Source organism: Carcharodon carcharias, chromosome 17 (genome assembly GCF_017639515.1).
Source record: "Carcharodon carcharias isolate sCarCar2 chromosome 17, sCarCar2.pri, whole genome shotgun sequence".
Classification (NCBI taxonomy): domain Eukaryota; kingdom Metazoa; phylum Chordata; class Chondrichthyes; order Lamniformes; family Lamnidae; genus Carcharodon; species Carcharodon carcharias.
This window is the reverse complement of record NC_054483.1, coordinates 65,488,697-65,511,189: the sequence shown is the minus strand read 5'-3', so window position 1 is coordinate 65,511,189 and position 22,493 is coordinate 65,488,697. Positions and strand designations below refer to the sequence as shown.

Below are 22,493 nucleotides of genomic sequence, written 5' to 3'. Positions count from 1 at the left end.
GTCACTTCTTTTTATGGCCACATAGTTATTCACTACCAATTATTACCTCAAATTAATGGCATATATTGTTCAATTACAATCTTCCCATGGACCATCTCAATGCTCAGTTAAGTGCTATTTTTCAAAAGAAAGAACCATAGACTTGTCATGATGATTAGTATTGGCCAATGAGATTGCAAGAAAACATCAATTATGTGACAATGATTGCCGAATAATCTGTCTAAAAAACAACTGTTATGCCTCATTGGGGATTTTATTCTGCCTTATTGGGGATTCTAGGATTCTACTCTGCTGCTATTTTTGCAGTCTCTACAAGTAGTGCACCTGAGCGCAAAGGTTTAGGGAGCATAGGCTATGATGAATTCCCAGTGCTTTCCATTGCTTAACGCCTGGCCTCAATTAAATGCTGTGGCTCATTTCCTTGCCAACAGTGCTAATACACAATTGCGTGGTAAATCCAGAGGTAACTACGCCTTGAGACAAATTCAAATCTGAATCTCAAAAGTACTAGGTGCACTACTCCTTTGTATTTTATCCCACTGATAACATTTTACTTTTACCTTTCTTAATCAATTTTTTAAAAAAAAGATTTGAGCCTTCACAGCTGTTATTGAATTTGAGATTTGAATTGATTGGAATTTATAAATGTAAAGATTTATTTTAAATAAAGTAATACAAATGCTGGAAATATCACAATACATTGACCAGAATCTGAAAGACAAATAACATTTCAAGGTGTGACCATTTATCAGAACATATCTTATTTTACAAAGGTTTCCAGTACCCCATGGAAATGAAGAAGAGAATCTCATTGTCATCAATTTTCACAAAAACTTCTGGGAACAGAAAGATAGCTCAAACAAACAAGGTGTGTATTGCACATTTATAGTATTCAAGGTTTAAAAAAAAAAATTTAGTTTCACTCAATCTTTCAGAATTTTAGGTAAAGCTACACAGTTGCTAAAATATTAAGTGATTTATTTTGATAAAATGAATGAATGTGAATAATTAATTTTGAAGAATACCACGATTAATGTGGCATATTGTCTTACTTTTGCAGCAGTACAGTTGTAAGGTTCAAGCTGTAATGCATCTGTGTATCTCATTAGTGTGAAAGCATTTCAGCAGTACACTGAACATTTATCAACAATGATTTATACAGAGGCTCAATGGCAATTCATTTTAATGTGCAATTTATCCTACATGGCGGAGGACAAAGTAACTGAAGACATTGTACATCCAGTTTACAAATGAGAAATTCTGAGTGTCCCATTTGTATCATACGGAAGGCAGTGAGTTTGTGTTTTTCAAGAGGGCTTTCTTTTAGTTCTGAGCAAGATTGAAATGTAGTTGAAGCTGATGAGATAAATATCATCTTTCTATTGGTTGTAAGAGTTCTAGAAAAAATCTAGAAATTAAATATATAATAATGAATAGTCAGCATGGATTTTAAAAGGGATAATCTTGCTTGATCAAACATTGAATTTTTTGAGGGGGTAACAGAGATTAGACAATGGTCATTCAGCAGATGTAATTTATCTGGATTTTCAAAAGGCCTACAATAAGGTATTCCACAATAGACTAATGAATAAGTCGGAGTGTGTGGAGTTAGGGGGCATGTGGCAGAATGGTTTACTAGCTGACTTCAAGACAGAAAGCAGACAGTGGGATTAAAGGGTCGTTATTCAGAGTGGCAGAAGATGGGAAGTGGTGTTCCACAGCATCAGTGCTGGGTCCATTTCTGTTCACAATTTACATTAACGATTTGGACTTTGGAATCAAAAGCATAATTTCTAAATTTGCCAATGAGACCAAATTGGAGCGATAGTCAATACTGAGGAGGACTGCAACAAATTATGGGACTTGCAGAATGGACAAATAATTGGCAAATGAAGATCAATACAGATAAATGTAAGGTAGTACATTTTGGTGGGAAGAATAGGGAGGTCACTTATTACTTGGAAGGTTCAAGTCTAGGTGGGGTAGAAGAACAAAGGAATCTGAGTACAATTACACTAACCACTTAAAGTTGTGCCACAAGTTAGCAAGGCCATAAAAGCAAACAAAGTAGGCCTTAGTTTTAGAGAGATAGAATTGAAAAGCAGTGAAGAATCTTTGGTTAGACCCAACTTAGCATACATGTAGTTCTGATTGCCACATTATAAAAAGGAAATAGAGGCACTATAGAGAAGACTTACAAGGATGACACTAGAAATATGTGTGTAGTATGTGAAATAACGTGGGATTTGCAATCTACTTCCTAGTGGTTAGAGGCCCACAGTTTAAAACTAAATACAATTTGTGACAAATTAGTGTGAACTTGGCAAATCAGAGGAGCCTGGTTCACAAATGGGAACAAGTTCTATAAGCCAGGAGCTATCAACGTTCTTGCTTATGAGCCCATCCTCTCCTGAGTTTTAAAAAAATCCCAATAACACAGCACAAGTAATTTTTCTGTGTAAAAGTTAGTTATGGAATTAAACACGTTTTTACCTGTTTTATATATTGAAAAACTAAATGGGACACTTTTTGAAAAGTCAGCACCACCATCGACAGACAGACCGAAATAAACCTACTGGACAAGAGCACATTGGAAATGGGTGACCTGATGTTCATGACTGAGCGCAAAACCTTGGGCTAGAATTTTACCTTTGGCATGCAGGCATGCGCCTGACATGCCGAACGTAATATGACGTGTGATGACGTTGGGCATGCATCCAGACCTCACCACGCACTGTCGCGATATATCACTAGGTGGGCACAATGAAAACGAAGGTGTGCCCGCCATTAATTAAAGGTCCAGTTAAGGTCCTTAAGGCACCAATTGTCTGTGATTTTTATGTAGCCCATGCGATTTTCAGGGCATTGCATGGGTACAATGGGCAGGCGGGTAGGCCACATTTTCAAAAACTTCATCCACGGGTGGGATAAGAGGGGTGAGTGGACTTGCTAATGCGAGTTGTTTGTACTTTAGCTTAAGTTACTGCTGCTTGCTTGTGTGAACAGGACAATTTCATTTTGCTTCAGCGCTACTTTGACAGAAAAAAGGGGCTCAGGTCAGGATACCGGAGGAGTCAAACCACTTGGGGCCTTCTAGGTATCAGACATCCTTCCCTTATCCTGGGAATGGGGATTGTGGTCTCCACTGGAGGCACCCCCTCTGAGGGGGAAGAGAGGACCAGGAGGGGGAGGAGGCTTGATGTCTCTATTCGGCCTCCAGGGGAGCGACCTGTGGGAGGAGAGGCACAGGCACAAGGGGCGCAGGGCCAACAGTAAGTCCAAGGTGGAAGGGGCTGCAGAAGACACCACTATCCTGCTGCCAGTGTTTACAGGCAGTGATGCAGCTACCTCAATATGTCTGAGGTGCAATGACGAAGGAGGCTCCACCTCTCAAGCGAGACAGTGATCTTCATTTGTCAGATGATCGGTCCTGAGATCAGCTCCGACTGTGTGGGTGGAAACCCCATGCCAGTGGAGCTGAGGGTCACGGTTGTTCTCAACCTCTACGCCTCCGGCTCTTTCCAGGGGTCAGTAGGGGATCTTTGTGGAGTCTCCCAATCAGCTGTCCACACTTATGTCAAGCTGGTGACAGACGCTCTGTTCAGGCATGCATTGACTTTCATTCACCACCACACGGAAGGGGCCAACCAGGTAGAGTGAGCCAGAGGCTTTGCAGTGATCGCTGGGTTCCCCCGCGTCCAGGGTGCAATAGACTGCACACGTGGCCATCAAAGCGCCAGCAGGTGAGCCTTCGTCAACAGGAAGGGATTGGTGCAGAGTGTGTGACTATAGGATGTAGATTCTGCAAGTCCAGGCAGCTCCTTTTACGCTTACATCCTGAGACACTCCCGGGTGCCGAGGCTCTTCAGTGCTCCAGCCTGGGTGGACGGATGGCTGCTGGGTGACAAGGGCTATCCCCTCAAAAGGTGGCTCACGACGCCTCTCCAGCATCCAAGAATAGAGGTGGAGCAGCGGTACAATAGGAGCCATGGCTCTACAAGGACGGTGTTAGGGAGAGCCATAGGTCTGCTCAAGATGCGCTTCTGATGCCTAGACCATTCAGGGGACGGACTGCAATATCCCCCAGATTGTCACCGATAGTGGTTGCATGCTGCACTCTCCACAATCTGCTGCTGGAAAGGGGTCGACGCGGTGAAGGAAGAAAATATTGACGCAGCTGCTCTCGCAACAGACAATGAACCCAGTAGTGAGTCCAAGGACAAGCACAGTCAGGCGAACGCTGAGGGGATAGACGCTGACCTGGGCAACCTCCAGGGGAGGCAGGGACACCCAGGAGGCTTTGATCCAACGCTCCTTCAGCTAGCCTACCAAAGATGAACCACCAACACATACCAGGGCTGCAGGCTCCATTCTCGATACCTGAGTGCAACATTTGCTTGGTGAACAACATTCACCATGTGCCACTTCAATAAAGTTCAATGACAAGCAAGTCACTCATAACACCATGGGTTACCCTGCACCTGCAGAACTAAAGAAGCACCCAGAGGCTTGTTGAACAGAAGCACATTTAGTGCTGTGTGCCTGGCACACATAATACAAATTAAAGTGAAAGGTGTTATCCATCACACCAAATAATAATTAATGTAGAAGTGTGGGAAAAAAATATCACCAGTGATAAGCCCATGTTATGCTTAAGGTGCTTTAAGTTTTTACTTGCGGGTGCCATGTCTAGGTGCTCCCCCCTTGCTGGCACTGGCATTGGAGACAGTGTGCTCACTTTGCTGTCCTGTTGGCCTTGATGACCTTGGTCGGTGTCCTCTGGCCCGTGGAGTCTGTATTGGCCCCGCTGGGAGGGAGTGGCCAGTGCAACGGGTGGCATCTCCCCAGTCGCCGCAGCCTCATTGAATGCCACGGTCACTGGCAGAGGGGCGGAAGAGCTGCTGCCATCACCTGGAGTGCCGTGAGAGGAGCCCACAGAGACAACAAGCAGCTCGTGAGCCAACGTCGGGTTGCTTTGGACCTCCCTGCTCACCATTGATGGATGGGCACTTAGCTGGGATACTGGGTGCCTAATCCATCTTCCACACTGACACTGACCACCTGAGGCCATTGCTGGTGTGAGGGCTTGCAGGCCCAATCACATCCCCAAGAACCCCTGATTCAGCTCCTGGAGGAGCTTCTCCATGAGAGTCGCCACTCTCTCCATGGAGGAGGCAGAGTGCTCGGCCATGAGGGTCATGGCATTGCTCATGCTCCGCAAGGACTCCTCCATCACGGAGACCATGGCACATCTTCCCTCATGTATCTCCGCCAGATCCTCCTGCACATCCTACTGGACATCCAGCATCTGCTGCCTCAGGGACGACTCTAGAGGCACATCACCAGCCACCAACTTGAGCATGTTGCTGGTCCCCAACATTCTTCCGACTTCTGGAGCCCTGAGCACTCGCTGCCTCCACCTGCACCTCAAGCAAGTGTGAAGTGCCCTCACCAAAGTGCCTCGAGATACTACCTGTTGATCTAATGCCCACCGAGGTGCTGGTGCCTGCCTGGCTGAGAGGGTGTGATGCAGATGCGTTTCCATGGTTGCTGTCTTCTGGAGCCAGTGGTGGGCCTGCAGGCTCCTCACCCTGATGGGCTGCTGGCGAGCTTGAAAGGAAGAACAAGGACATGTCATTAGATGAAGTCATCACACTGTTACTGTGCATGCCTGGCACTCGGATCAGGGTGCCCTCATCTTTCCATTATCAATGGGGATTCCATATTCGAGGCTTACATCAATATAGAGACAACAGTTGAATGGTTGCTCTTACAGACATTCTGACCTCACTGCACTGCACTCTTACCTCCCTGCGGCACTCCAACCTCACCACGGCCGGTTGACCTTGGTGCATGGCACCTTTCCAGCTCCAGGGCCTCCTGCTCATATCTACTTAGGATTAGGGTGGTCCTCTGCCAATCCACAACCTCTCTGCATTGTTATGGGATGTCTTCTCCTGAAAGGACAAAGGACCATTGATTAGTCCATCCTGTACCTGCAGTGCCATTGCAGCCTGGCCAACCCCTTGTTTCTACCTGAGGAACACCTCGCAGGGCTCAGCCGATTTGTGACCCTGGAGCCGCAAGACACTCATTCCAAGCAGCCAGGGCTCAACCCCTTGTCCAGATGCTGCCTCATTGACATTTGCCACTCATTCACACACTAACCCCATCACTCACACCAATATAGAAACAGCAGTGGAATGGTTGCTCTTACAGACAGTCTGACCTCACTGCACTGCACTCTTGCCTCCCTGTGGCACCCCAACCTCATCATGGCCGGTTGACCTAGGCGCATGAGCTCCAGTGCCTCCTGCTCGTATCTGGACAAGATTAAAGGTGGGGCGGTCCTCCGCCAGTCTGCAACCTTTCAGCATTATTGTGGGCTGTCTTCTCCGGAAAGGAGAATGGAGCATTGATTGGTCCACCCTGTGCCTGCATTGCCACTGCAGCTTGGCCAACCCCACCTGAGGAACACCTTGCAGGGCTCAGCCGATTTGTGACCCTGGAGCCGCAAGACACTCATTCCAAGCAGCCAGGGCTCAACCCCTTGTCCAGATGCTGCCTCATTGACATTTGCCACTCACTCACACTCTAAGAACGCTGAGGTCCAGGCCAGGGGGTAGGGGTGCTCCTAACTGCTGTGCTAAGTTACCCATGCCAACACAGTACTCACTCTTCCCAATTGCCGGTGATCATTTAACCGCTTACGGCACTGCACCCATGTGCACCTCACCACATCATGGGAACTCCCCCTGTATGCCACGTCCTCCCAGGCATGCTTGGTAAGGTGGGGGGGAGCCTCCTCCTCCTGGGGACAATGATCTCTGTGTGCTGCCACCTGCTCCAAGAGGGCGGCGAGATACTCATCAGAAAAACGCGGGGCCAAATGCCCCGCTGACCTGCCCTCCTGTCTGTCATGTTCAGCACTTATGAGCTCCATGATGAGGTGCATCTGCTTCATCGGCAACCTTCGCTTGGCTGCCGTGCCCGCTTTTGAATTGGTCGCTATTGGACTCGGCAGACATTGAGCTCCCGCCCCTGCCTGCCCCTTCTCCCTGTTGCTGTTGTCACGTCTTATGCTGGGTGGGCCTTTATTGGCCCGCCCGTGTAAAATGGTGTTGTGGAGCCGATCGCGGGTGGCTGTGGACTTCCTAACCGCCCGTGCCCGCCAAGCCCACATGCCGACCGTAAAATTCTGGCCTTGGTGTCAGCTTTGATCCTTCATCACAATTTCTCAGGTTTAAATAATAGGGGCCAATTTTAAATTGGCCTACCCAGCAGAAAGTGGGGTGATAGGGGCCCCTTAAATAGCTATATAGCGCTTACCACCAATTTCCCGCTTGGGTCCCACCTGCCATCATATTTCCAGTAGTCTTTTGCTGGGTGTGCCTGGAGAACACCTGAATTTGTTGGGAGTCTCATTACTGCATGCAAATCAGGGTCCTATGCAGTAAGTAGAACCTGGATGCAGATTAGAGGGACAAGAAACATTATCATTCTTGAGGAAAAATTTAAAATTTGTAAGTTATAATATCTATGCCTTCAGTTTTCCACATTGATATCAAGGACAAATTTCTTCTTTGCACTTGGTGTAACAAAATTCTGAACCCATTTTTTCTTTGTATGGTCCCATTACATGTAGCTAACAACTAAGATTTCTACCCTACATATTGACAATTTCATAAGGTTAATCCACTTCACCACCACCCACAACAGGAGGGTGGTTTCTGACGTCCCAGTGGAGCTGCTTCCCCTCCCAATACCTGACCCAGCTGCCGGGGACAATGTGGGTGGCCACTAGTGAGTATGGGAGGGAGGGAAGCGCAAAGCAGAATGGCTCCCAAGGTATGGCTTAGCTTCAGTGGCGCAGTGAGGGTAGAAATCCATGATGTTGTGGGGGCAGACTGGAGCCAGTGAGTGGACCTTTCTCAAATGGCATGGGGACGGTGACAGCTCTTTCTCTCCCTTCTCCCCGCCCTCCACATCCTTATGGTGAACTGCTTGAAACCTACTTGTGGACTTCCAGTTGAGAATCACTGCTGTAAGCACAACCTTTGGATAGCTGGAAAGTAAACATTTGTTCTGCATCACCTCTGTACGTGACCAGTGATGTTTGCACTAGAAGATTTATTTTCTGACTTCATGCTACTTATCAGCCAACATGGTATATTGGAAAATATGAATATGATTTTCTGACTATTATAGTTGCAAATTATGCACAGCGAGTGCCTGAGTTTCTATCCGCACTTCTGGAGGGCAAGGTAAGTCAACATACCAGTCGCATAAAATTGAGACTTAGCCTTTACGTACCTTGACAAGCACAAGAAAGTGTCAATGTGGTTATTTTTGACTTTGTAATATTTTAAGAGATGTTGATCAAGAGACTCATTTGAAGTGTTGCTCTGTAAACTTAGCAGATTTGGGTACCTTTTTGCAGCTTGAAGTTTTGAAAGGCAGGGCATTGTTCAGAGAAGACAGATAAACATTATAACTGTTACCCATATTTCTGGCTACTGGGCACTGTTTTCCTTTGTCAACAAAACTAAAGGATTACTTCATGTTATGGCTTTAAACTGAATGTATAACAGAACTCTGGAAGCAAATGGGCTTCTTGACACAAAAGATCTGATTTGTTAAAGGGTTTGAGTTTGCTGGAATTTAGATGCCAAATAAAATTGGAGTTTAATTAATTATGTAATTGTGCTGTACAGTATATAGGAGTAGTCAAATACAGTGGAACTTTTATATTACAATAAAGAGCAGATATACAATTGTTTATTTCTAAAAAAAACCTTAGTTTAGAACAAAAGCAAAGTACAGTGGACGCTAGAAATCAAACAAAAACAGAAAATGCTGGAAAAACTCAGCCGGTCTGGCAGCATCTGTAGAGAGAACAGAATTAACGTTTTGAGTCTGTATGACCATTCTTCAAAGCTGCTCTGAAGAAGGGTCATATGGACTTGAAATGTTAACTCTGTTCCTCCCCCTTTAGTTTTGAAAATCCGTGCTACCTTTAGATTTCTCAGTAGGGTCAAATGGGCAGTTTCCCATTTCATACAATTCTAAAGGGGATGCAGAGGAACCTGGAGATATATGTGCACAAATCATTGAAGGTGGCAAGATAGGTTGAGAGCATGGCTAATAAAGCATATGGGATCCTGGGCTTTAAAATAAGGGCATAGAGTACAAAAGCATGGAAGTTATGATAAACCTGTATAAAACACTGATTTGGCCTCAAATAGAGTATGGCATCCAGTTCTGGGCACCACACTTTAGGATGGATGTGGAGGCATTAAAGAGAGTGCAGAAAAGATTCATGAAAATGGCTCCACGGATGAGGAACTTCAGATAAATGGATAGTTTGGAGAAGCCGGGGCTGTTCCTCTAGAAGACAAAATTAAGAGAAGATTTGATGGAGGTGTTCAAAATCATGAGGGATCTGGACAAAGTAGATAGAGATAAACTTTCATTGGCAGATCGGGTGAGAACCAGAGGATGCTGATTTAAAGTGATTGACAAAAGAATTAACAGCAACATCAGGAAAAACTTCTTTACGCAGCAAGTGGCTGGGATCTGGAATGCACTGCCTGAGAGTTTGGTGGAGGCAAATTCAATTGTGGCTTTTAAAGAGGAATTGGATAATTATCTGAAGAGAAAAAAATCGCAGGTTACAGGGAAAAGGTAGGGGAGTGGGACTAGATGAGTTGCTCTTGCAGAGAGCTGGCATGGACATGATGGGCCAAGTGGCCTCCACCTATGCTGTAACCAATCTATGATTCTATCATGACCCATTTCATTCAGGAGGGCTAGGACAATCTTGTGCTCTGGGTTGTTCTGCACAGCGATTGCCAGTAGGAGTCTTTGGGCAAGCTATTAGACTTTCCCTGCTTCAAGCTTAAGTTTTGTGTGGCAAGATGGGGGTCCATCTAGCAGCCCAAGTGTTTTTGTTGAAAGTCACCAGCAAGCAATGGAAGCTGAGGCTCAGTGAGATGCAAATGATCTCTTTAAAGGGCAGGTTTCAAGATTATAACACAAATACACAAGGAAGGTCATTCCACTCACCTTCGATTAACTTTCTGAAAAGACCCTACAGCCCCTCAGCGTGACATGAACTGTTTTCATACTATTACATATACTCCTAAAAGGTCATCTCTAAATTGCCTCCATTCAAAGCTGAAAAATTCAAATTTCTTCAATCTATTCTCATTAGTCTGCCCTCTAAATCTAGAGTTCAATTTCATGGCTCTTTCCTAAAATGTATCCAGGGTTTTTGCACCTCGATGAGCAGCAGTGGATACAGTATTTGAGGTGTGGCTTGACACAATTAATTCATGGACTATTTTCTACTTTTTTTTTCTGCCTATGTGCAGTACTTTACACTTGTTCATTGTTGTACATACATACTTTTCCCAATTAATTTGTGGTTCCTGAACTGTTTCCTCAGAATCAACTACTCCCCTAGTTTGATATCATTTTGCAATTATGACCAATTTACGTTAAGTTTCAGAATCCATTGCAAGTAATTTTGACTTTGGACCAGTAGTGTATAATGGGTGATATCGGATGAAAATTTAATTCAGAGCAAGAATGTTGGGCTGGATTTTCTATCACGGGGCAAGTAGCAGGAATAGAGAAAATTCCCAGCTTGACCCGACTGTCTCAGGAGAAAGTGCCCACAAGGACGGGATTTGATTGTGGGGCTGTGGGTGTGGGCTACAGTTGGGCCAGCCCTGACCTGGGAAAAGGTTTGCTGACAGCCCAGAGGCAGGCTGTTTAAAAGGCCCACCTCGGTGCTGTGAGACTTCATCCCTGTTATAATAAAAACAGAAAGGCACTACAACCTTCACCACCCCCAGACACTCCCCATACCCCATTCGTGCCATCATAGCCCCCTACCCACCTCCTCTGGTCACTTATTCCCCATGCCAAGCTATGCCCCAATAACAGCCTCACAGCCTCTCATGCCTAGGTATGCCACCCCCCCTTCCCCCTCCCCCCACCCCTTATGGTCCCTTATGCACCTCATACTAAGATATGTCCCCAAATAACCCCTATGGTCCCTCATGCCAAGATATGGCACTTCCATGCCCATTCACCTACTATGCACTATATAGAGCAATGAATGCTATAGTATCAATATGATGCATATAAAAAAAATCTTTTAAAAAAGTCGTTCATTGATAACTTTCCACTTCCTTAAAAAAAAACTCCTTTTTACTACAGACCAATAAAGGTGTCAAGCATCCTGACCCTTTAAAGTATTAATGGCAGAAATTGCAAGCACATGAAACCTCTTTATCTTGTGTAAATAAACATTGTGAAATTGACAGCATAGATCAGAGAGACAGCTAACAATCAAACAATTATTTTCCCTGGGGTTCAGCTGTTTTAGTACTCAAATGGATTTCTGGGCTCTCAACCAAGAATACATAATGAAGCTTGGCTGAAATCCATTAGCCTGTTGGAACCCCTGAGCTCCACAGAATGGGGAGGGGCATACCTTGGCTTGGGGGACATTCCTTTCAAAAGGTTCCCTCATGCAGACTATGGTTTACAAATCTGAGGTACCATGGACTCTTTGAAAAGCTGGCTTGGCTCCATGAGGACTAGGGCATGCTTATCCCCGCAATGCAGCTGGCCAGGTCAGGAGTGTAGGTGCAGGTTTGTGACCCAAACCAGCACACACCCTTAAAAGGCACTCCTGAAAATCCCAGAATCCCTGGGATTGGGGTCAGGAATCCTGGAATCGGAACCTGCCCGCCATTTTTAAAGGGCTCCCAAGTCACCCCGACTCAGCAAAAATCTAGCTCAATGTATGAGTTAGTTAACTGATGTGAGGGATTCCTCATCACCAAACAAAACTTGGCTGTCAAAGCAGTTTCTACAGTGGTATTCTTTAGATTTACTTTAAATGTATCTGCATGTGTTTTTTTTCCCTTGTACTAGAGCTATAATGTAAACACTTAAAAAATTCGGAATAATTAAACTTAATCAGAAAACCTTTCAATTACCTACAGTAACTCTGAACAAAAGAATAATTTTTCAAGGTAGTAGTTTATCTGTTGGAATTTCTTTGACCATCTGAAATAAGATAATTTCTTTCTCTGCCAGCCAAAGGGCAAAACAACACTACTACTAATCTTTGTAACTGAAAGAATCACAAAACTGCAGCCCTCATGGGAAAATTCAGGGAAACAGCCCCAATCAATTTGAAATCAAGGTTACTCCATTTAACATGCTTCAAGCCAAATTTACCTTTTCAAGAGGGTTGTTTGAGTGAATATTGTTTGCACAGCAAAGGATTCTCTTCAATGCTGCAATTGACATTTTAAATTAAGTTGTCATTTTAAGGGTGTCAGCTTTATTGGTAAAACAATAGAATGTTTGAAAAGGATCCAGCCACTAAGAGTAAACTGCTACAGACATGTAACTGATATTTTTACCTTGTGAAACAGAAATGTATCTTGTTGAGAATGATTTAAAAGGTAAAAAGAAAGATAATCCCCCACGTCTTATTTTGACACTTCATTGTCAGAGGAATGAACCTGAAACCTACACGCCAGTACATCTGCTTTGATGTATTTCTTTTCTTATCCCGTTTGCTATCTTCTTTCTTTGGGTAGGAAGGTTACTATCATATTTGTTCGGCAAACACTCAGAATTCTACAAATACAAAACATTTAAAATTAACATTGATTTAATGCCAACAGGGCATCTCTAATGTAACTTAAGCCATTAAAGTCACAAATCCAGGATAATTGTATGGCTCAATTATTTGTCATGATTGAAGCAAATACATATCAAAGGTGGTTGTTCAGAAGCATTTAGCCAGTGAACTTTAATCACCAGCAGAAAATTGAACTTAATCCTGTATTTTAAATCATTTGAACTGAAGTCCCCTGCACACTGAAAAGACAAGAATAAAAAAAATATCAGGTTCTATGTAATCTTTGCATTGTTATTGGCAATTGCTGTGGCTGTACCTGTAAGGTTTTGACGGGATACAAATACCAACTAGGCATTATAAAAGTTACTAGAATCATACAAGATCTGTTTAGCAGTTACACCTTTGTCTTTTATTACTGGTAAGTTTCTTAAAAAAAAGAATAGTTTGAATTTGCACCAGTAGTCTTCCTGTTTTGTGATAAATCGATTTCAGTGGATGAAATGTTACAGTCATGTACAACGATGATTTTCCATTATGGGCTGATTGAGTGTGAAGTGGTACTGGCAGTGCAGGGCTTTGCAAAATTTACCCTGTAGATAATAATTTAATTTGAATGAAAATAGATTATCATCCATACAATAGTTTGTCAGCAGTACATTATACTACTAATCAAGTGAATGTATGAACAAAGTAAAATATTTGTAGATGATTTCAAAAGCAGTTTTGACTATGTTGCTTATATGGAAGTCTTTTTTTTAAACTTTATATTTACTCATGCAATGAACTTTAAACAAATTATATCTGCTCTAAATATGATATACATGTACTAAAGGTACAACACCCCATCTGGTTAGTATGCATAAACTTAGTCCATGTATGTTATGTGCCACTTGTGGCAAAAATCAATGGACTTCAGTGGTAAAATACATAACTATAAAAGCATGTTTTAAGGGCAGTAAAATATAAGTAAACCTCTAAAGCTGGGTGGGATAACTCTTCCTCCGATTGAAAGAGCCATAGCTTAGTTTGGATACTTGGTTCAATTAAATCTAAATGGAACTGTGTGCATAAAATGAGATAGTTGGAATTGGAATAAAAGGCTGGAAGTACACATTGGTCAGGATTTTTGGGTCATCGGGCGGGTGTCAGGCCTGGGAGGGGCCAGAAAGTGGTCCGCTGCCTGCGATCGGCCCCTAACCGCGATTTCACGCTGGCTGCTCAATTAGCGGCCAGCCAGCGTAAAATGCGCACTGAAAGGCTCAGTGCTTCCGGGGTGGGGGCGGGAGGAGGGCAAGTGCTGAAGTTTGCACAGGCGCAGGGTAGCGCACAATGAAAGCTCCCTGAAGGCTGCCTCGTGGAGCTGAAGAATTTTAAAATCAAAAATAAAGATTTGGAAATTCTGAAAAAAATGTCCCCACATAGGACTCACATGAACATATACATAATTAAAATTATGTCAAAACATTTTTATTTTTTAAAAATTAATATTGGAAACCTTACCCATCCATGAGGATGAGGTTTCCTCAAAAATGCAAAGTCTGCCTGGCCGATTTACCCACCCACCAACCTTAAAGTTGGATGGGCAGCAAAAAAATCTCTCTTAATTAATGCTTTAATGACCATAATAGGCCTCTTAATTGTTGGTGGGTGCACTGCTGAATCTCGTGCACGCTCGCCAACTGAAATATCGTGCAAGTGTGCGATGATGTCGGAACGCTTTGCCTGACCTCATCATGTGCTATTTTGTGCCCGATCGGGTCGGGAGCACGCCCGCAGGATGTAAAACTCTGCCAGTAAGTATTTGAAAGATGGATTAATTCTTCAAATGAGATCCATTATTGGAAATTATGTTGTTAAAAGCAGATCCCATTTTAGGACTGCCCAAAAAGGGCAGGGTAGAGCAGCAGGTGGAGAAAAGATGTACAGACATGTTAACCACTGTGCTAACTACTAGTGAGAACCATGAAGAACATAGAAGGTTTTGAGGGGAAATGAAAAGGGAAATAAAATAAAACAAGAGAGCATGAAAATAGACTAGCAGCTAACATAAGAAGGAATCTATAGATCTTCTATAGCCATAGAAATATAGATGGTAGTAAAAGGAGGAGTGAAGCCAAAAAGGAAACATGCGCATGGAGGGAGGGCATGACCGAGGCACTAAATAAGTACTTTGCATCTGTCTTTATCAATTAAGTCACAATAAAAGAAGAGGTTGTGAGATACTGGAGAGGCTAAAAATTGATAAAGAGAAGGTGCTGGAAAGATTAGGCATAATTAAAGTAGATAGGTCACCAGGACTGGATGGGATACATCTTAGGTTTTGTGGGAAGTAAGGATAGAAACTGCAGAGGGGCTGGCCAAGAGCAATGAGGCATCAGAACAGGAGGCACTACATTAAGCAGTGGATTATATCAGATTTTTCTTAGGAGCCTCACCTCTGACTTAACTGATTGGCCATTTAACCCTTACCTCTACCACCTTGTTGATACCTCAGGTCATTAACTAAGAAAGTGCTGTGTTGTCTTTCAAATAAGATGCAAATTGAGACCCCAGCTGTCTTTTCTGGTGTTCAGGTGGGCATAAATATGGCACTATTCTAAGAAGAGCAAGAAGTTCTTATAGCCAGTCTCCCTCCCTGAACCAACACCAATAAAAACAGATTGACTGGTTATCCATCAGATATGCTGTTTGTGGGATCTTACTATTCACAAATTAACTGTTGTGTTTACGTACATAACAGTAACTGCACTTCATTATTTGAGAAGTGATTGGTATATCTGGAGGATGCAATGAGGTACGGTATAAATGTGGAATCTTTCTCTCTCTTTCACTAGGACAATAATCAATACTGCCAAATTTCAAACAATCACAACAATTTATACTGTAGCTGGAACATGTGTTAATTGTATGGCAAGTCGACACAGAATCGCCATGGAGAAAATAGGGGGGTAAAACGCCGGCTTGCCAATCAATAAGCTCCCTTTTCTCTTATAGTATAAATTGTTATGATCATTTGAAATTTGGTCTTCTTGTGTTTGTTCCAACGAGTGGAAGACAAAAAAAAATGAAAGGCTTCAGCAACATGTCCCTCTTTTCAGCAATATTCAAGTTCTGCACTAGTAAGTGATTGTTAATAATCAATGCATGAAAATGATAAAGCAGCACCATCCATAAATACGCCCACAGAAACCATGACTTAGTTGTACATATGACCTTTGTAGACCTTTAGGAATCATTAGCCACCCAGTAATAGCCAAGGCCACCACCTCACCTCAATTGATATGCTGCAGTGATCTTCCAGGGATCCATTTGTCACAACTCGGGAATCTGTTGCTTTGCCCTGTGCTGTTCATTAAGGAAGTCTATTATTTGCAACACCCTGTTGTTCAGCAAGAAATAGCAGCAGACCAAACACTGTATGAGGGAGAAAGGCATTTGAAATCTCATTCTTTTAGTGAGCTGTATAATTAAGCACTACTGAACATATTGATAATCATGAAGCTGTTTTTGCAACCCATTTTTATTTTTGCTGAGTACTACTTACATTATGTTTTGGTTTTGGACAACTGACACTTTCTTTTCTGTGCAAAGAATCTGAAACTGCAAGTAAGCAAATTAATTTTACCAAGTTTTGTAGTGCCAAGGGTGTCCATGATCAATATATTTTGATGTTGCACTTGCTTCATGTACAATGACTATCACCATACTTATTGTCAATGTGTGATACAAACAGATAAAATGGCTCCATATCCATGCAGTGAAATAGAGTTTCAGGTGATATAGAAGAACTGTAGTCGCTGAGAGTTTGATGCTCACAGAGGCAGCAACCACTGTCACACCTGCATAGCTTTATCATGGCACACAGCTTTCAGTGACATGAGTGCCGTCCTGCTACACCTGTTCATTATCACTTCTCTTATCTCTCCAGCTTCTGTCTGGGTTTCCAAACAAATGTTTACTACCACCTATATGGCTGTGGGATAGTTTTAACGAGCAGCTTCTTTTATCTTAGAAACTTTACTGTCTTCTACATGAGACCTCATTCCTAAAGGGGTACTGTTTTTAAATTCTTCCATAACATTAAATTAACATTAAATTCCATAAATTCTTCCATGGCTGTTAGACTGGGTCTACAGCAGGTGGTGAGAGAACCAACAAGAGGGAAAAACATACTTGACCTCATCCTCTCCTGCCTGCAGCAGATGCATCTGTCCATGACAGTATCGGTAGGAGTGACCATCACATAGTCCTTGTAGAGACAAGGTCCCATCTTCACACTTAGGATACATTCCATTGTGTTGTGTGGTACTATCACCAAGTTAAATGGGATAGATTTAGAACAGATAAAAGCAAAATACTGCCGATGTTGGAAATCTGAATTAAAAATAGAAAATACTGGAAAAACTCAGCAGGTCTGACAGCATCTGTGGAGAGAGGAACAGAGTTAACATTTCAAGTCTGTATGACCCTTCTTCAGAGCTAAAGAGAAGTGAGCTAAAAAGAGAAGAGAAGAGGAGCTTCTCTTTAGCTTCGAAGGGTCATACGGACTCGAAACATTAACTCTGTTTCTCTCTCCACAGATAAGGCCAGCTGAGTTTTTCCAACATTTTCTGTTTCTTTCGAGTAGATTTAGCAACTTGAGACTGGGCAATCATGAGGCACTGTGGGCCATCAGCAGCAGCAGAATTGTACTCAACCACAATCTTAACACATGGTCCAGCATATCCCCCATCTACTATTATCATCAAGCCAAGGGATCAACCCTGGTTCAATGAAGAGTGCAGGAGGGCATCCCAGGAGCAGCATCAGGCACACCTAAGAATGAGTTGTCAACCTGGTGAAGCAGGACTACTTGCATGTCAAACAGCATAAGCAGCAAGTGATAGACAGAGCTAAGCAATTCCACAACCAACAGATTAGATCTAAACTCTGCAGTCCTACCACATTCAGTCATGAATGGTGGTGGACAATTAAACAATTCACTGGAGGAGGCGGCTCCACAAATATCCCCATCCTCAATGATGGGGGAGCCAAGCACATTAGTGCAAAAGATAAGGCTGAAGCATTCACAACAATCTTCAGCTAGAAGTGCTGAGTGGATGATCCATCTTGGCCTCCTCTGGAGGTCCATAGCATCAATAATGCCAGTCTTCAGTCAATTCGATTCACTCCATGTGATATAAAAAAACAGCTGAAGGCATTGGATAGTGCAAAGGCTATGGACCCTGACAACATTCTAGCAATAGTACTGAAGACTTGTGCTCCAGAGCTTGCCACGCCCCTAGCCAAGCTGTTATTGTACAGCTACAACACTGGCATCTGAAACAAGAACAGAAAATGCTGGAAAAACTTAGCAGGTCTAGCAGCAGCTGTGGAGGGAGAAACAGAGTTAACATTTCGAGTCTGTATGACCCTTCTAGAGAGCTGAAGAGAAGTAGAAATGTGATTAAATTTATACTGTTTAAGGGGGTGGGGCTGGTGAAGCTGGATAGAAAGCCCAGCGATAGGTGGGGACATGGGAGGTATTGACAAGGATGTTATGAACTAAAGGACAAGGGGTGTGTTAATGGTAGTGGTTAGTGCTAAAAAAGGTGCTGATAGTAGCATAAAGGTAAGAAAGCAGAATGTGATAATAGCAGAACAAGGGTAGCATGTGTGAAAGAACAACATGGAACAAGTAACAGAGGGCCCTGTAGGGGATGGGGTGTGGTGGGGGGGCAGTGGTGGGAAAAAAAAAATAAAAAATTGGATAGAAGGGGGTATATAAAAAAGGGGATAAAACCACAAATAAATTAAAATAAAAATAAATGAAGAAAAAAGGATTAAAAAGGGGGGGGGGGGGGGGGGGGGGGATGAGGATGGAGGAGAGAGTTCATGGTCTGAAGTTGTTGAACTCTGTTAAGTCCAGAAGGCTGTAAAGTGCCTAATTGGAAGATGAGGTGCTGTTCCTCCAGTTTGCATTGGGCTTCACTGGAACATTGCAGCAGGCCAAGGACGGACATGTGGGCATGAGAGCAGGATGGTATATTGAAATAGCAAGCAACCGGAAGGTCTGGGTCATGCTTGCGGACAGACTGGAGGTGTTCGATCACCCAGCCTGCGTTTGGTCTCCCCGATGCAGAGGATATCACATTGGGAGCAGCGGATGCAGTAGATGAAATTGAAGGAGGTGCAAGTGAAGCGCTGCTTCACTTGAACGGAGTGTTTGGGCCCCTGGACAATGAGGAGGCAGAAGGTAAAAGGGCAGGTGTTGCATCTTCTACGATTGCATGGGAAGGTGCTGTGGGGGGGGGGGTGGTGGAGGTGTTGGGTGTGATGGAGGAGTGGACTAAGGTGTCCCAGAGGGAACGGTCCCTACAGAATGCTGACATTCTGGGGGTGAGGGGGAGATGTGTTTGATGATGCTGGAGTTGGCGGAAATGGTGGAGGATGAACCTTTGAATGTTGAGGCTGGTGGGGTGATAAGTGAGGACAAAGGGGCCCCTTATCATGGTTCTAGGAGGGAGGGGAAGGTGTGAGGGCAGAGGTGTGGGAGATGGGTTGGACACGGCTGAGGGCCCTGTCAACCAGTGTTGGGGGAGGGGGGAAACTTCGGTTAAGGAAGACATGTTAGTCACGCCGTTTTGGAAAGTGGAATCATCGAAACAGATCTGACAGAGGCAAAGGAACTGAGAGAATGGGATAGAGTCCTTACTGGAAGAAGCATATGAGGAGCTGTAGTTGAGGTAGCTGTGGGAGTTGGTGGGCTTGTAATGAATATTGGTGGACAGTATATCACCATAAATGGAGATAGAGAGTTCAAGTAAGGGAAGGGAACACTGGTATCTACCTGGCAATGTGGAAAATTGCCCAGGTATGTCCTATACACAAAAAACAGGACAAATCCAAAGCAGCCAATTAACACCCCATCAGTGTACTCTCCATCATCAGTAAATTGATGGAAGGGGGTCATCAACAGTGCTATCAAGTGGCACTTGCTTAGCAATAACCTGCTCACTGACGCTCAGTTTGGGTTCCAACAAGGTCACTCAGCTCCTGACCTCATTACAGCCTTGCTTCAAACATGGATAAAAGAGCTGAACTCCAGAGGTGAGATGAGAGTGACTGCCCTTGACATCAAGGCAGCATTTGACTGAGTGTGGCATCAAGGAGCTCTAGCAAAACTGGAGTCAATGGCAATTGGGGGGAATACTCTCCACTTGTTTGGAGTCACACCTAGCACAAAGGAAGATGGCTGTGGTTGTTGGAGGTCAATCATCTCAGTTCCAGGAGATCTCTGCAGGAGTTCCCAAGGCCCAACCATCCTCACCTGCTTCATCAACGACCTTCCTTCATAAGGTTAGAAGTGGGAACATTGTCTGATGATTGCACAATGTTCAGGACTATTCATGACTCCTCAGATACTGAAGCCGTCCATGTCCAAATGCAACAAGACCTGCACAATGTCCAGGCTTGGGCTGACAAGTGGCAAAAATAAGCACCACACAAGTGTCAGGCAATGACCATCTCCAACAATACAGAACCTAATCATCGTCCCTTGACATTCAATGGCGTTACCATTGCGGAATCCCCCACTATCAACATCCTGGAGTTACCATTGACCAAAAACTGAACTGGACTAGCCATATGAACACTGTGGCTACAAGAGCATCATCCCTTGACATTCAATGGCATTACCATTGCGGAATCCCCCACTATCAACATCCTGGAGTTACCATTGACCAAAAACTGAACTGGACTAGCCATATAAACACTGTGGCTACAAGAGCAGGTCAGAGGCTAGAAATCCTGTGGCGAGTAACTCACCTCCTGACTCTCAAAAGCCTGTCCACCATCTACAAGGCACAACTCAGGAGTATGATGGAATACTCTCCACTTGCCTGGATGAATGCAGCTCCAACAACACTCAAGAAGCTTGACACCATCCAGGACAAAGCAGCTTAGCTGCTCCCAGGACTGCCACAAACATTCACTCCCTCCACCACCAACACACAGTGGCAGCAGTGTATACCATCTACAAGATGCACTGCAGGAAGTCACCAAGTCTCCTTAAACAGCACCTTCCAAACCCACAACCACTACCATCTAGAAGTACAAGGACAAGGGCAGCAGCCAAATGGGAGCACCACTACCTGGAAGTTCCCTTCCAAGCCACTCAGCCTTCACCCGTCACTCCATTCATCTTCCAAACACTCCCCAAGTCCCATCCATGCTCTCTTATGCCCCCCACCCACCCCCTGGATTTTCATGCCCCCTATGCCAAGCTTTAGCTCAGTCCATGCCCTGACTTGGAAATATATCACTGTTCCTTCACTGTGGCTGAGTCAAAATCCTGGAACTGCCTTCCTAACAGCACTGTGGGTATACCTATACCACAGGGGCTGTAGTGGTTCAAGAAGGCAGCTCACTACCACCTTCTCAAGGGCAATTAGGAATGGGTAATAAATGCTGGCCTAGCCAGCAACATCCACATCCCATTAATGAATTTTTTAAAAAATGACCAAGGAAATAGTTTTTGTTTTGAGTTATCTATGGACAAGAAGAAAATAATTCTTGGGAGAAATTTTGCAGATTCCTTGGAGGAAATTTACATGACACTAAATCTTTTTGTTAATTACACATCATTTGAATGCCTCCATGAGCTGAATCGGAATTTCTAGGAAAGGCAGAGGTTCCTGTCTAAACTGAGGCTTATTCTATAAGCTTGCAAATACCTTGTTGCTTCAAACAGATATTACAGCATCAGAATTGTTCCACTTCCAAATATAGACAGATCAGGTGTTAACAATGGAGAATTCTCACTTGAATTGTCTTTTTGATTTCCTGTGCAACCTGTACAGAATTTGAATTGTGCTTTGAGGATCAGTGAAATTCATTTGTTTGTCCTTGACCCAAACGCAGCTGGAATCAGCAAGCACATGCAATCTTTTCTCTGAACTTGGGGAAACTTCAACTGGAACTTATTCATTTAGAATCTAGTAGGCCATGGTTTCCATCCATGAGGCAGGTAGGGGGAAATCGGGAAAATTTCTGGCTCAGCCCGCCCACTTCAGGAGAAAATGTTCGCTCAGGTGTGGGACTTACATTGCTGGGGGCCAGGTACAAGCTGGATTCGGGGTCATCGACTTAGGAAGAGGTGCAGAGGCAGCCACAGGGACTGTGGCCCTCCAACATTCACCCCTCACACTCCATTCATCTTCCAAACACTCCAAGTCCCATCCGTACCCACTTATGCCCCTTATGCCAAGCTTTAGCTCAGTCCATGCCCATTAACCCACTGTACACTTTCTAGAACCAATGAACACCACAGTGTAAAGTGGGGTGTGTAAAAAAAAGAAATGCTTTGTAAAAATATAGCTTGGCTGAGAGTCCAGACATTTAATAGAGTAACAGAACATCTGCATCCCAGACAAACGTTGTAGAATTGACAGCTCAGTCTCTTTCAAATTGACCGCAGAGATCACAATATTTGTTGACATAGGTAAGTGGTTTCAAATGTTTGTGGTTTTTGAAACTTCGAAGGGCTTGGATTATTGATATTTTATTAGCTTGCCCAGACTTTTTTTTTCAAGCACTGGGGAAAGTGATCAAAGGATTTCATTTTTTCAAATCTCGTTTTTTTACACATCACACTTTACTTTGTGGTGTTCATCAGTTCTAGAAAGTGAACATGGGTCAGTGGGCATGGATGTGCCAGGGCTTGGCATTAAAGTGCACAACAGGACATGGAAGTGGATGGAAGGGCAGAACCTAGCATAGGGGGCATGAGGGACCTTGCGGAGTGGGTGGATGGGTGTAACTTGGGACGAGTTTTGAACTTACC

General features: G+C 43.9%; 1 protein-coding gene across 1 annotated transcript in view; it reads left to right on the top strand.

The window, feature by feature from the left end:
- Positions 1-22,493, top strand: part of LOC121289648 — a 498,843-nt gene that overhangs the window by 238,578 nt on the left and 237,772 nt on the right. Inside the window, exon 9 of the mRNA XM_041209274.1 lies at positions 774-868. Coding sequence (XP_041065208.1) covers positions 774-868 — 95 coding nt within the window. The remainder of the gene's footprint in view (positions 1-773; positions 869-22,493) is intronic.